Source organism: Miscanthus floridulus, chromosome 3 (assembly GCF_019320115.1).
Source record: "Miscanthus floridulus cultivar M001 chromosome 3, ASM1932011v1, whole genome shotgun sequence".
NCBI classification, from domain to species: Eukaryota; Viridiplantae; Streptophyta; class Magnoliopsida; order Poales; family Poaceae; genus Miscanthus; species Miscanthus floridulus.
The window spans coordinates 145,898,084-145,909,959 of NC_089582.1; the positions used below are offsets into that span (position 1 = coordinate 145,898,084).

Genomic DNA, 11,876 nt, shown 5'->3' on the forward strand with positions numbered 1-11,876 from the left:
TTGATCCCTAACATTAACATCTGTCATGACTTTGTTAACCTCAATTATTCTGACTTAGTCTTTTAAAGGTGTTTATTAATACTGTACGTGTGTGCGTTTATACTTTAAAAAAAGAACTTCAGCCAAAAATCTTCTCTTAACAAGCTGTGCGAGTTTGTACCGTGAGGCAAAAGATGAATTTTGGTCAAAATTCTGCTCTTCCAAAGCTGTCCTGTCGTGATGTTTGAAGGGCGAGACGGGTCTAACTCATCAGCTCAAATTCAAACTGGTACAAGGATTTGGATCAATTTCTATCCAAAGACACACCTATCGCCCTGAGCCCCTGGCACTGACTGAACCGAAGGCGGTCTTCAGCAAACTGAACGAGCAAGAGCAATCATAGAGGGGCACAGGGCGAAGCAAGAGCCAAGAGAGAGGAGAGGCCGCCGCCATGGACACTGAGACTGAGAGGAAATCGGCGTCGATCGAGGAGATGAGGGAGTGGTGCGTCGCTCTCCCCAAGGTGGAGCTCCACGCGCACCTCAACGGCTCCGTCCGCAATTCCACCCTTCTGTCAGTGCTCCGCTCCGCACCGCCCCCCCACCCATCTCCCCCTCTCTCCCCTGGCGTCCCGGTTCTTGATTTTTACCCACCGGTAGGGGTAGCTTAGCTCCTCCAGGTTCTTGATTTGATGCTAGAGCAGCGCCAATCCATGACTTCAGCCAATCCTTGGGCAACATCTGTAGTCTGTTCCATGACAATTATGATTTTGTGACAAAGTTTGGGAGAGGAACTTGCTAGAAAATTGGTGGCTCGAATCTGATCTTGTTTACCAGCAAGCAAATCTGGTTTGCTTGCAAACTGTGAGATTGTAGGCATTGTAGCTTTTTAGGAAGCAGGGCATACAGTAGCAGTGTGCAGACATGTGGACTCATTGCATTGTATTAACGTGAGGGCTCATGTAGGTGAGAACCTTTGCTTGTTTTGATGATAAAAGAAATTTTCTAATGGAGCTTTTGGTTCACACAAATCACAGATGACTTGGCCTCCTTGAAAATGACCCTATGAGTTATTACTTATATGAGATAATTGAAGATAGGTCTCAAAATTATGTTTGTCGTTGGAGTAAACAAATGTGCCATGTGTTACATGGTTGGCTAATTCAACTAAAGACATTACATGTTTACAGAGATGCTCTGTTTCCCCTTTTTTTTCTATTTCTTTTACAAAATATTCAGATCCTTTAGTGAGTGCAATGCTAGTTCACAGCTTGGTTCTTTTTGTTTGGATATGTAGTTCTAGGCTCTAGCTATTTATATTTGGACTAAACAGCTTACATACCATTTAAAACACCTATGCTTATTTTCTGGAGAATATATTGGCAATATTATGCTTAGCATATTATAAGTTTTACCAATGTTCTCTCCTTTCTGGACATCATATTATCATTATTAACATACAAAGTTGACCTTTCAAGTGGTAAATTTGAACAGAGAACTTGCAAAACAACTAGGTGACAAAGGAGTCATTGTCTTCGAAGATGTTAAGGATGTGATCATGAAGAGTTAGTGTCCGATTCCCTTGAAATTGTTTTCTAATACAGTTACTAATATAAATTGTATCAAAACTCTTATATGGAATGTTGGTACTTTTGCTTTACAATCGCAATATATATACGAGGCTTCTAACTGTGTCTTTAAGTGATAAACATTAAACAGGTGATAGGTCTCTTCCAGAGTGTTTCAAGCTTTTTGACCTGTTTCATATACTTACAACTGACCATGCCACAGTAACAAGGGTTGCTAAGGAGGTATCTGCCATTATGATTACAAGATTGCTTTTTTTTTGTATTACCATTGTACACTCAATTACTTATTAAATTAACCCAGACAAAATTAACAGGTTGTGGAAGATTTTGCTGCAGAGAATGTTGTATATTTGGAAATAAGAACAACACCTAAGGTGCTACTATTTGTTTTTTTTTTTTTTGCGTAATTTGTGCAATTTTCTAAGCAATACGACAATATTGTGAATCGTTTTATGATTTTTCTTTTGCTCACATATCGTCCAGAACAATGAAGCAAAGGGGATGACCAAGAGGTCTTACATGGATGCTGTTATTAAAGGTCTGAAAGAAGTTGAAGCTGTTGATGTCGCATTATTTGATTCTAATTTCAGAACAAATGAAACACTAAATTCTAAGCTGTTGGATGGTGATGCAAAGAAAAAGAAGATATATGTTAGGCTCCTTCTTAGTATTGATCGCCGTGAGACAACTTCGGCTGCAATGGATACCGTATGTTAATATTTTTCACACCAACCAATATTCTGAACTAATACAGGCGGGGCCTATTGAGAATCTGCACAAATCATTTATTTCTCTTGGTCAGGTTAATTTAGCCATGGAAATGAAGGACCAAGGTGTCATAGGCATCGATCTTTCTGGCAATCCAGTTGTGGGGGAATGGTAAAAGCATTTTTCATCTGGCTAAGACTAGTTGGATACATGCTAAATATCTATGTGCTTATATGCCTCGACATTTGCAACATTTTATGTAGGGAAACATACTTGCCTGCCCTACAACATGCTAAAAATCTGGGAATCCCCATTACAATTCACTGTGGAGAGGTTCGGGAAAACATGCCATCAACTCCGAAACCACTCTTTCCTTATAGATCTTTATTTGGTTGCAGCAACATTTGTAAATCTTTCCCTATACTATTTGACCAACAAAGCAAAGCTTAGTGACAATAGGTAGCAAATCGGAAGGAAATCCAAGCAGTGCTGGACTTCTTCCCTCAGAGGTTGGGTCATGTATGCTGTCTGAATGATGTAGAATGGGAGAAGCTCAAGTCTCTTATGATTCCGGTAAACTTATTTTTATCCATTGCATGTCTAATGGTCAATTAGGTGTGACTTGTAAATATGCTTAACTCAAAAGACAAAATGCAGGTCGAGATATGTTTAACTTCTAATGTTATGACAGGAGGTGCTCCTTCCCTAGAGCTTCATCACTTTGGTTGGTCCCTAGACTTACAGAACTCAAAAGTTCATATCAAGAATCATCATCTTCTCAGCTCTGAATTTAGCCATACTGAAATTGTGCAGCTGACCTCTATAATGCAAAGCACCCTCTGTCACTGTGCACAGATGATTCTGGACTGTTCTCAACAAGCCTCTCAAATGAGTATTACCTTGTTGCAACGACTTTCGGTATGCCCTCTACTACTTGCAAATAAGGATCCGTTTCTGATTCAGACCTGACTGACACGCATGCTTTTGGTAGGTCTCAGCAAGTCCGAGCTGTTTCAGCTAGCCCAGGATGCAGCACAGTTTGTTTTTGCTGATGATGTGGTGAAGAAGTCTCTGAAGGAGGTGTTCAAGCATGCTGAGAAGAGACTACTCATGCAGGATGAACTTGCTGCACCAAACTAACGTGTGTGCCCGTTATTAGATCAGTATGTATCAACCCAATTGTATGATTTATGGTGCAAAGAAATGTACTGGTTGTGTAACCTCGTTTATGTACCCTTTTTCAAGATCTTATTAGAAGAAGAATCATAGTAATGTTCCTTAAAAAAAAGGAATCACAGTAATGATTATTATTAACGTAATTCCATACATTTCTTTGCTATTTGCTATATAGAAGGAAACTTCGACTCTTCGACGGGCCGGCCCAATTATACATCTCAAACTAACATGGGCTATTCTGTCGAGGGGGGCGAACCAGACTAGGCCACCAACGGGCCCAAACAAGTTCCCTCCGTCCAGAATATCTGTCGTTCTCGCTTCCTGAGAAACAACTTTAACAAAAATATATATTAAAAAATATTATTATTTATGATACATAATTAGTATCATCGGAAAGATCTTTGAATCTAGTTTTTTAATAAATTTATTTGGAGATACAAATGTTACTAGTATTTTCTACAAATCGAGTCAAACTTGTGGCACGAAAACCAGAAACGACAATTAAATCAGGACAGAGGGAGTATGCGGCAACCGGCAATTCGCCGATTCATTTTTCGGCGCAAGATGATCGATATGACCGGATAAATAGACTTTCCTGTTCTCTATTGCAGTCCGATCTATCTGCACAGAATTAGATTTGAACATTTCTTCCACAATGACGTGTTGCTCGTTTTGTATCTGCACTGCACAAAAGAATTCGACTCGACTCAACTCGTTTTGAGTTCTGCGATGCATAGCCCATTTTTTGCACGCTTCCTTTCTGAAAGTTTAAATAGCTATTCCTTTCCTGTTTCCTCAAGAAATATAAAAAAAATTCTCAAAAACTATTCAAACTTCCTCTTCTTGTTTTTAGCCACAAATTGAGCATAACGTCTTTGCGGAACCATTGATCATTTTACTATTTATTTACTCATTTTTTTTCAGAGCGATGCCTATAGTGCCCCTTTTTTTCATTATGAGAACTCTGCTGATTTGTTGATATATCTAAGCACAGCACCATCATGTGTTGGTTACTCACACAAAGCACTTATAACTCAGCTGATTAGTTAGACAGTTGAACGTGTTCATCAGATGGTGCCATCTACAGTAATTCTGCTAGCATGTACACTGAATCACCTCCACAAATTGATGTGAAGGATAAGAACGGACTGCAATGAGAAGGAAATAAAAGATCATGTCTGAAGTTCTGGGCTCAATTGTAGGTGCACAAGGAGATCTACCAGACTGCAACTATGATGCAAGCCCGCGAAGATACGTGCACAGCACAGAGCTTAAAAGGAATAAAAAGAACTAGACAACCTGCGGCGCTCATCGAAATCTTCAAAGAAAAGTCGAATCAGTTGGTCTTCTTTGACGAATCATCCTCAGAGGATGTAGCGTCATTACTGCTGTTATCTCTGTTGCTGTCACTGTTATTTTCAAGGTCAGGAACTACTGCTGTAGACGGTTCCACATTAGATAGCCGAGCTGCGCCTATAACTTGCTCTGGGAGCTCCTCATATGTGTTTGCCTGAAAGTACACAAGTAATAGCATGGTAACAGCCAAAAGTGAGGACGTGGACAGGAAAAACCTCCTGGGTCGCTGGTAGTTTTTTTTTTATCCCAGCTAGAGTATACTTAAAAAGAGAGTGAATTGCATTTGCAGTCTTTAGAGAAAACAAAACCGTCAAGGTCACTTAAAAACAGAGTCCATCCATGTAGAGAAGAGACACCAACCTGTATTAGGAAAGCCATATCAACTACTAATGTTGTGACAACACCAAACACCAAGCCCAAAACTCCGTTTGCTACAGCAGAAGAACCAATGTCAACGTCCACCTGCAAAACACTACAGGCTCAGATGCATTGCCTTATTCACAAATGACATTTTTCGCATTTTTCATTCTCGAACATGCAGGAGAAGTGTGTATCATTATATTAATAAGTAGAGAAAAAAGGTCCCATTACAAGCCATGCGGACAGCAGAGTTAGACATTTTTCACTTCTATATCTGGCACTAATTGTAATAACCAGTCAAATTGTATTAGCCAAAACATATCATCTCAAGATAAATCTTTTTTTACACAAGACAAGGATGAAATCATAAGGGATGTGTTAGAAATATTTCAAGCACAACATTATTGGCCTCACCTCCAAATACCCAGGACTTCGTACATAGGTACAATCCAATGCCTTTCCCAACAAACAAGGGGAGCTGCCAACACTCTGCCGCACTATCCAAGAACCCTGAAGTTTTATTTTTTCCTTTTTTAAGTCAAAGTGAAGTGAAGGACACAAAACTGTTGTAACACCGTACATAGATATTGGGTGAAAAAAGACCTTTGGAACGGATGGTATGAGCTTCAGTCTGCTGTTGCGGAAGTCATCATCGCCATCAAAGAAGCGCTGCAGTAATGATCCCTTTTTCAAGGAACTTGTGACGAAATACATGACCATGCTGTAGTGAGTTGATCCGGGAATCTACAAGAGGATAAATTCACCAAAAAAATCAAACGGATGGATAAAGGTTCAAAACAGTTATATGGAATAGTGACTTACCTGTAAGTTGACAATAAATGTATGCATCCCTTTCTCAGCAGCAACCTATAATAGAAGTAAAAGAAAGAGGCATGAATAAAAGGTGAAGTTTTTTTTTGCTGGTCCTAGCTCCTTGATAAAAGCAACGCCATCTACTATCATGCTGTAGCTGAATCATGATTATATTGAAATAGTAAAAATTTAAAGTTAAATAAATAACAGCTGCAACATAGGAATAATGGAAGCAATTAGGCTAGTGTTTTGGTTACCTGAGCAACACAATTTTTTTGCCTGCCAACATTATCCATACGCTTGGTGTCCTTATACCAATCAATGGCTGCAAGCTCCATTAGATAACTTGCAGCAGGTATCTGTAACTTGGATATTAGTGTGTTAAGATTCTTTATATTATCCAACATGCTTCACAAGCAATAAAATACAAACTGGAAGATTCAGACCTTTGATTTGTCATTTGGGAAATTCTTGCTACGAACTTTGAAAAGCTTGCTATCAGGTACTGTCCAACAGTTGCGACTTTTCTCATCCGGATCATGATGAAGGATTCCAGAAAAGCAAGATAAATCATTTTTTTCTGGAGGCTCATCTATCATATTGAAAAAGTACTGCTGTTACAGAAATAGAGAACACCTTCCCTAGAACTTGATGACAACAGATATTAGAATGCAGGAATATAGAATAGAAAAGGGAAACAAACCCGTTTGTTTAGCTTCATTGTCAGATTTTTTAGGGCTTTCCTGTACATTGGTTTCGATCAAGGTTTAGTATCAAGTGAGGAAACATGCAAAATCTGTAGTAAGTTACGAATTCATGATGTTTTTGTTCATTGTTTGGTCTAGGATATTTGCACCTCTATATCAGCTTCAGGAACCTGATACTCCTCATCGTCATCCGATTCTTCATCAATCGTTCCCATGTTTTTATTTTCTACATGTTCTTGATCTGCTGGTTTAGTATTGGAGTCAATTTCTGTAAGCTTCTCATCCTTTTGTGCTGTATTCACATCAGCCATGCTCTCCATTGCAGGAATCCTTGGAGTTATATGGATATCATCTGTTTGGGAAAAATATTCACGCAGCCCTGGGAGTAAGTGTAGATTAGAGCCATAAGGACCAGAAATGAATTGGTGAGACAACAAGGCTGAGTGGTCAGTTTAACAAATTTCATTCGTTCTTTCATACTAAATATAAAGCTGTTAATGGTTGTGTCATAAGAAAAACAGTATTTCAGTACCGGCAACACAGTTCAGTATCTGCAGCAAAGAATGATACTGAAAGGAAGTAGAGTAATTCAAGAACCATCCCTTCAGGTCAATCTGCATAAGGTGCTGAACCTGAGTCCGGGGTCTTCCATTGCGACACTTAAGAGGACAAATCTTGAATCCTCCACCTGAATTTTTAGAAATATCAGGAAAACAAAAGAATAGAAGTTGACAATTTTGTTTATACATGGAGTTTCTAGTAAAGGTAGGCGCAGGACTTATTATGGGCCCAAGAAAATTACTTTCAATAAAAGCCCTTACAAATCCTCGTTGACGGCTGCAGTTTGGATGTTCTGTAGAACGAAATAACACAACTGCATGTGTAAACACACATTGTCAGAAAGAAGACACTAAAGAGAGTAAAGTGGGCTTGAATGATTATAGCTCAACAATTTACCATAACTACCATCGTCATTACGTCGCCAATACCTAACATAACACAGATCCCGAGGCCAGATCAACCTGCACGTTCACATAGATGGAAGTTACATTTAGAATAATCAGAGGCAAAAGATTATGACAGGAACTTGTCAATCTATGAGAATTGTAGTTACCTTGGACACCAATGCAATTGCAAACTATGATATAGTACTGCAGTGTGACCATCAACCTCTTCAACTAAACTACCCTGGCGAAAACTACAGTCCCACCTAAATAGAAAAGAAAGATCAACAAGGATGATATTAAACACTCCCTTCGGTTTCTTTTACAAGGCATTTTTTTTCTCGGACACGCAGGAGAGCTGTGTGCCTGTGGTGCATCATTATATTAAGAAGGAAAATAAAGGGAAAGACTATGTTTCCAAAAAAAAGGGAAAGACCACTTACAAATACACACATAAATAATTGTGTTTAAATATAAACTAATAGAGTACAAATTTGTGGCACTGAAATTATATACTAATAGAGTACTTGTTGGTCAAAGGCTTGTCACTAAGAAATAGGCCTCAAACGGGGGTATTTGTATTAGGGAAACCACTAAGTTAAAGGACCAGTTGCTTACTCGTATCTTGTTGCATCCATGCTCATCATCAGCCCAAAAATGGCTTCACTTGTGGCTTCCACTACACCAACAGCCCTCATAGCTCGGCTACAGCCTCTTGCCTACATGGCATGCAGTAGCATGTTGTCATCAGCTTTAGAGTTTCAGGTTGTACCCAGATTTATTTTGGAGAAGAAAAGGCACTACAATTGGAACATACAAGGTATTCAACTTCCAGAAGTTCTTCATAAATGCGCAACCCTGCCAATGCAAACCGGTAAGCGATCCCAACTTCAAACATCCTCCAAGGAAGGATTAACACCTAAGGAAAGAAACACAGACTTGCCATTTTGGCATCGAAGTAGTCGCCAATTCTTCTTAGAATAGAGTTGAGTGGGGTCATTCTGACTGGACATACCAAAATCAGCATCTTTGGTCCAATCATGTATTGATTCGGGGGGACCTAAGAACAGAAATGATATGGTGAATTATGAACACAAATGCTGCAAATCAGTACACAACTTCACAAAGATCAGTTAGCATGACTTCTTACCATTCCCTATAGTTGTCCTGCGAACTAAAGTGGGCCGTTCCTCTTCGTCTTCAGCTCTACATTAATATTAAGTTTCTAGCTAATTCAGTAAAATTCCTTACACAAGATACTCGAAGACATGTAATGCCACTTACGCACTGTCACGGTCTGACAAGGAGAACTGCCCTCCGAGTTCCATGTCAAAGTCCATTGTAGCAAATGCCTTATGGGTTTTAGCTGCAGAGTCTGGTTGCTGGAAGAAAAGAAAACGTTCTGCATTATAACATGTAAAATGTGTCCTTGATTTTGCAATGTTCATGCAAAACGAATTAAGATACAGTGCTGTCTAGCATCTGATTCAGCGGCTATTTAGTTTAATTAAGTTGCGAATTTTCTGAAGACAGTGACCAACTGGTCAAGTACTTTTGACGCAGTGAGAGCTATGGGATCTAAGAAGCTCATATCACATTCTAGCACTGTGATTTACTGTGAAACATTACTGCCTACTATTTAATTACCAAACTAATACGCAATCATCAACTTGTTAACCAACCTAAATAATATATGGAAAAGGGCATATGAAATCCAAGCTTTCTCAAGACATGCTTGTAGCAATTGTGCCATAGCTGTAAAAATGGGGCTGAAACAGAGACTTACTGCACCTGATCAATGAGGAGCTCTATTTTCTTTTTCCAGGCCAATGCATCTTCAATATCATGTGCACCCATCTGTGGATTGAATACTTGTCACTTGAAACTAGATAAATCAGGGAGGATTGTGGTTCTGTTTAATGGTTGAAGCTACTTCAACTAACCGTTATTTGATGCTCCTTCTCTTTCTGGTTATAAACGCAGAGAACATAAATCATCTGAAAAAGAACCCATGGGAGGGATGAGAATAAGCACAGGAAAATCCAACTGCGATTGCCAAGGAAAGTAGAAAAATCACATGCCATGGAACACTTAGTGCGGTGCATTATATAGTTTTAAAGTGCTTGGTTGTTGTTGCATCCTATACATCCGCATGTACTTAGTGAGGTGCATTATATAGTAGTTGAGATGGTAGTGGGCCCTTTTTCACAATCAGTTTGTCATACAAGAAGATGATCTCAGACACATATATGTTTATGGCGTATTTCATTTTCTTAGGAAGAAGGCATCTACCAAGCTTCTTGTAGCAGGATGTAGTACACATGAAGATTACTGACCACATAACATTCACAATTCAAGTTAGTAAACAAAACTGGAGGCCAAACTCACTTGCCCATGATGATTTTTGAGCCCCCTATCCTCCACCCTGCAATTCCCATCTATCAGCAGCGACTTGAGGGGCACCTGGATGAACAATGACAAATTTCACCGAAGTTATCAAACATCAGAAAGGATACTTTGGTGCTAATGCGATTCAGGTGGCAGGTAGGATGAATATATAATATATTGGGAAATCAAGCATAACTAAGAGAGTAGTTCATAGTACAGTATCAGAAACAGCACGAATGCAGATAACTAAAGGAAAAAATAATTAAAATCGAAAACTTAATGTTGACTAATCGGCGATTTTGATACATAATTAATTGCAACAATGAAAACATAATCATCGTGCTTAATGGATCACCACTTTGTTTTGGGTGATATAACAGCAGGCTCCCATGTTTGCAACAGGGAGCACCCAATGTTCTACCAGACTGTAATCCTAGGCAAAGACAAAGGCAACCCACATTGGGCACCCAAATAAAACCGACCGAACTGTTCAGAGGTTGGAGGCGCTAGCTCCAGTAAGAACAAACCCTAGCACCTATGGAAATGGCAATCGAATCGTACCATGTTGTCCTTGGGCTTCTTCTTGTAGTAGGCGAGCAGCCTGCTCTCGAGCACGAAGTAGCGCGTGTGGAAGAAGGACCTGCCGATCTTCCGGCGGCCGTAGCGCACCATCCATCCCTCGTGGTGCACGGCCGCGGCCTCCCTGACGGCGGCCACCGCCTTGGAGAGCTCGGCGCCAGCCACCGCCTTGGACAGCTCGCCGCTCCTGGCGGTGGCCGCGACGTCCTTCCAGGAGATGGCGGCCGACTTGGGGACCTCGCCGCTCTTGGTCGCCCTTGCCGCCGCGGCCTCCCGCCTCGACGCCGACGAGCTCAGCATCTTCCCCTTGGCGCGCGACGCTCTGGACTCTGGGCCTGGGGGGCGCGATCGGCGTGGAGAGGGAGGAAGGGGAGGGAGCGGTTGGTTGCAAGGGTGGCGGGGCGGGAGACGCGCAGTGGCCTCCCGTATTTGACATTGATTAAGCCTTCTAAAGATAGTAGCAGTAGCAGTTAATGGGCTAACACAACCCATTGTGTTTAGCATGATCAATGATGTCATCCTACTTATCTAGGATATGATAGTAGTCATTCATGGATCATGGAGGCATACATCCATCCATATATTGGCCCTGTTTGGATACTCTAGCTCGGCTAGAAGTTAGAGCTAGTTTATAGCTCTAGACTAGCCCTGAACTAACTTTAGTCCAAGAGGTGTTTGGATACAAGGATTAGATTAACAATAAATGTACTTTTCTAATTATTTGGCTCATTTAAACCATCTTTCCAGCCGGATTTGGTGTGGCAGGCTCTTGTGTGGCCTCCTCCCGCACACAAATGATACAAATACATTAGTTTTACAAATCAAGCATCCAAATCACAATAAATTTTAATTTATCCATAAATATGAGATGTGTCACTCAAACTTACAAGTCCTCAATCAAGCTAAACAAAAAAATTACATTCCATGAAACAAAGCATGAGCTAATTCATCACGGAAGGCATTCATGTTGACATCTTCAACCAGAGGTTCATCTTCTGGCCATGCTGATGCCAAAGAACTAGGCATTGGGTTATAATTTTCATCCGCATCACAGGCATCAAATTCTCTATCCGCAATTCTGCTCTCTCGAATAAAATTATGAAGAGCCATACAAGCAACAATAATTCTAGTTTGCTTCTCCTCTAGAAATCTTGGCATGTTCAACAAAATCCTAAACTTCATCTTCAACACTCCAAAAGTTCGCTCTATGACATTCCTAACTTTGGCATGTGCATGGTTAAAGGTTTCTTTCATACCTTGTGGCGGCGGGCCGTTTTG

General features: G+C 40.3%; 2 protein-coding genes across 7 annotated transcripts; one reads left to right on the top strand and one right to left on the bottom strand.

Annotated features, from left to right (window-relative positions):
- Positions 1-317: 317 nt before the first annotated feature.
- LOC136547403 (N6-mAMP deaminase-like) lies at positions 318-3,743 on the top strand. Its single transcript, XM_066539354.1, has 11 exons — positions 318-552; positions 1,473-1,543; positions 1,698-1,789; positions 1,882-1,941; positions 2,051-2,275; positions 2,370-2,446; positions 2,539-2,608; positions 2,735-2,848; positions 2,933-2,999; positions 3,089-3,193; positions 3,267-3,743. The coding sequence occupies exons 1-11, from the start codon at positions 431-433 to the stop codon at positions 3,413-3,415; spliced, it is 1,152 nt and encodes a 383-aa protein (XP_066395451.1). The 5' UTR covers positions 318-430; the 3' UTR covers positions 3,416-3,743.
- Positions 3,744-4,493: 750 nt separating this feature from the next.
- On the bottom strand, positions 4,494-11,178 carry LOC136542754 (protein ENHANCED DISEASE RESISTANCE 2-like). 6 transcript variants are annotated; one of them, XM_066535334.1, is made up of 22 exons: positions 10,581-11,178; positions 10,020-10,094; positions 9,575-9,628; positions 9,423-9,488; positions 8,916-9,013; positions 8,782-8,837; positions 8,575-8,691; positions 8,449-8,489; positions 8,250-8,350; positions 7,802-7,897; positions 7,645-7,709; positions 7,490-7,561; positions 7,220-7,375; positions 6,837-7,039; positions 6,684-6,723; positions 6,427-6,572; positions 6,238-6,339; positions 5,990-6,034; positions 5,771-5,911; positions 5,582-5,677; positions 5,168-5,269; positions 4,494-4,961 (listed from the first exon to the last, which is right to left on the bottom strand). In XM_066535334.1, the coding sequence occupies exons 1-22, from the start codon at positions 11,115-11,117 to the stop codon at positions 4,788-4,790; spliced, it is 2,583 nt and encodes an 860-aa protein (XP_066391431.1). In that variant the 5' UTR covers positions 11,118-11,178; the 3' UTR covers positions 4,494-4,787. The 6 variants fall into 6 exon arrangements, with proteins under 6 accessions (XP_066391431.1, XP_066391430.1, XP_066391432.1 ...); XM_066535333.1 differs by having other exon boundaries at positions 6,837-7,066; XM_066535335.1 differs by lacking the exon at positions 5,582-5,677 and having other exon boundaries at positions 6,837-7,066.
- Between the last annotated feature and the right edge of the window lie 698 nt (positions 11,179-11,876).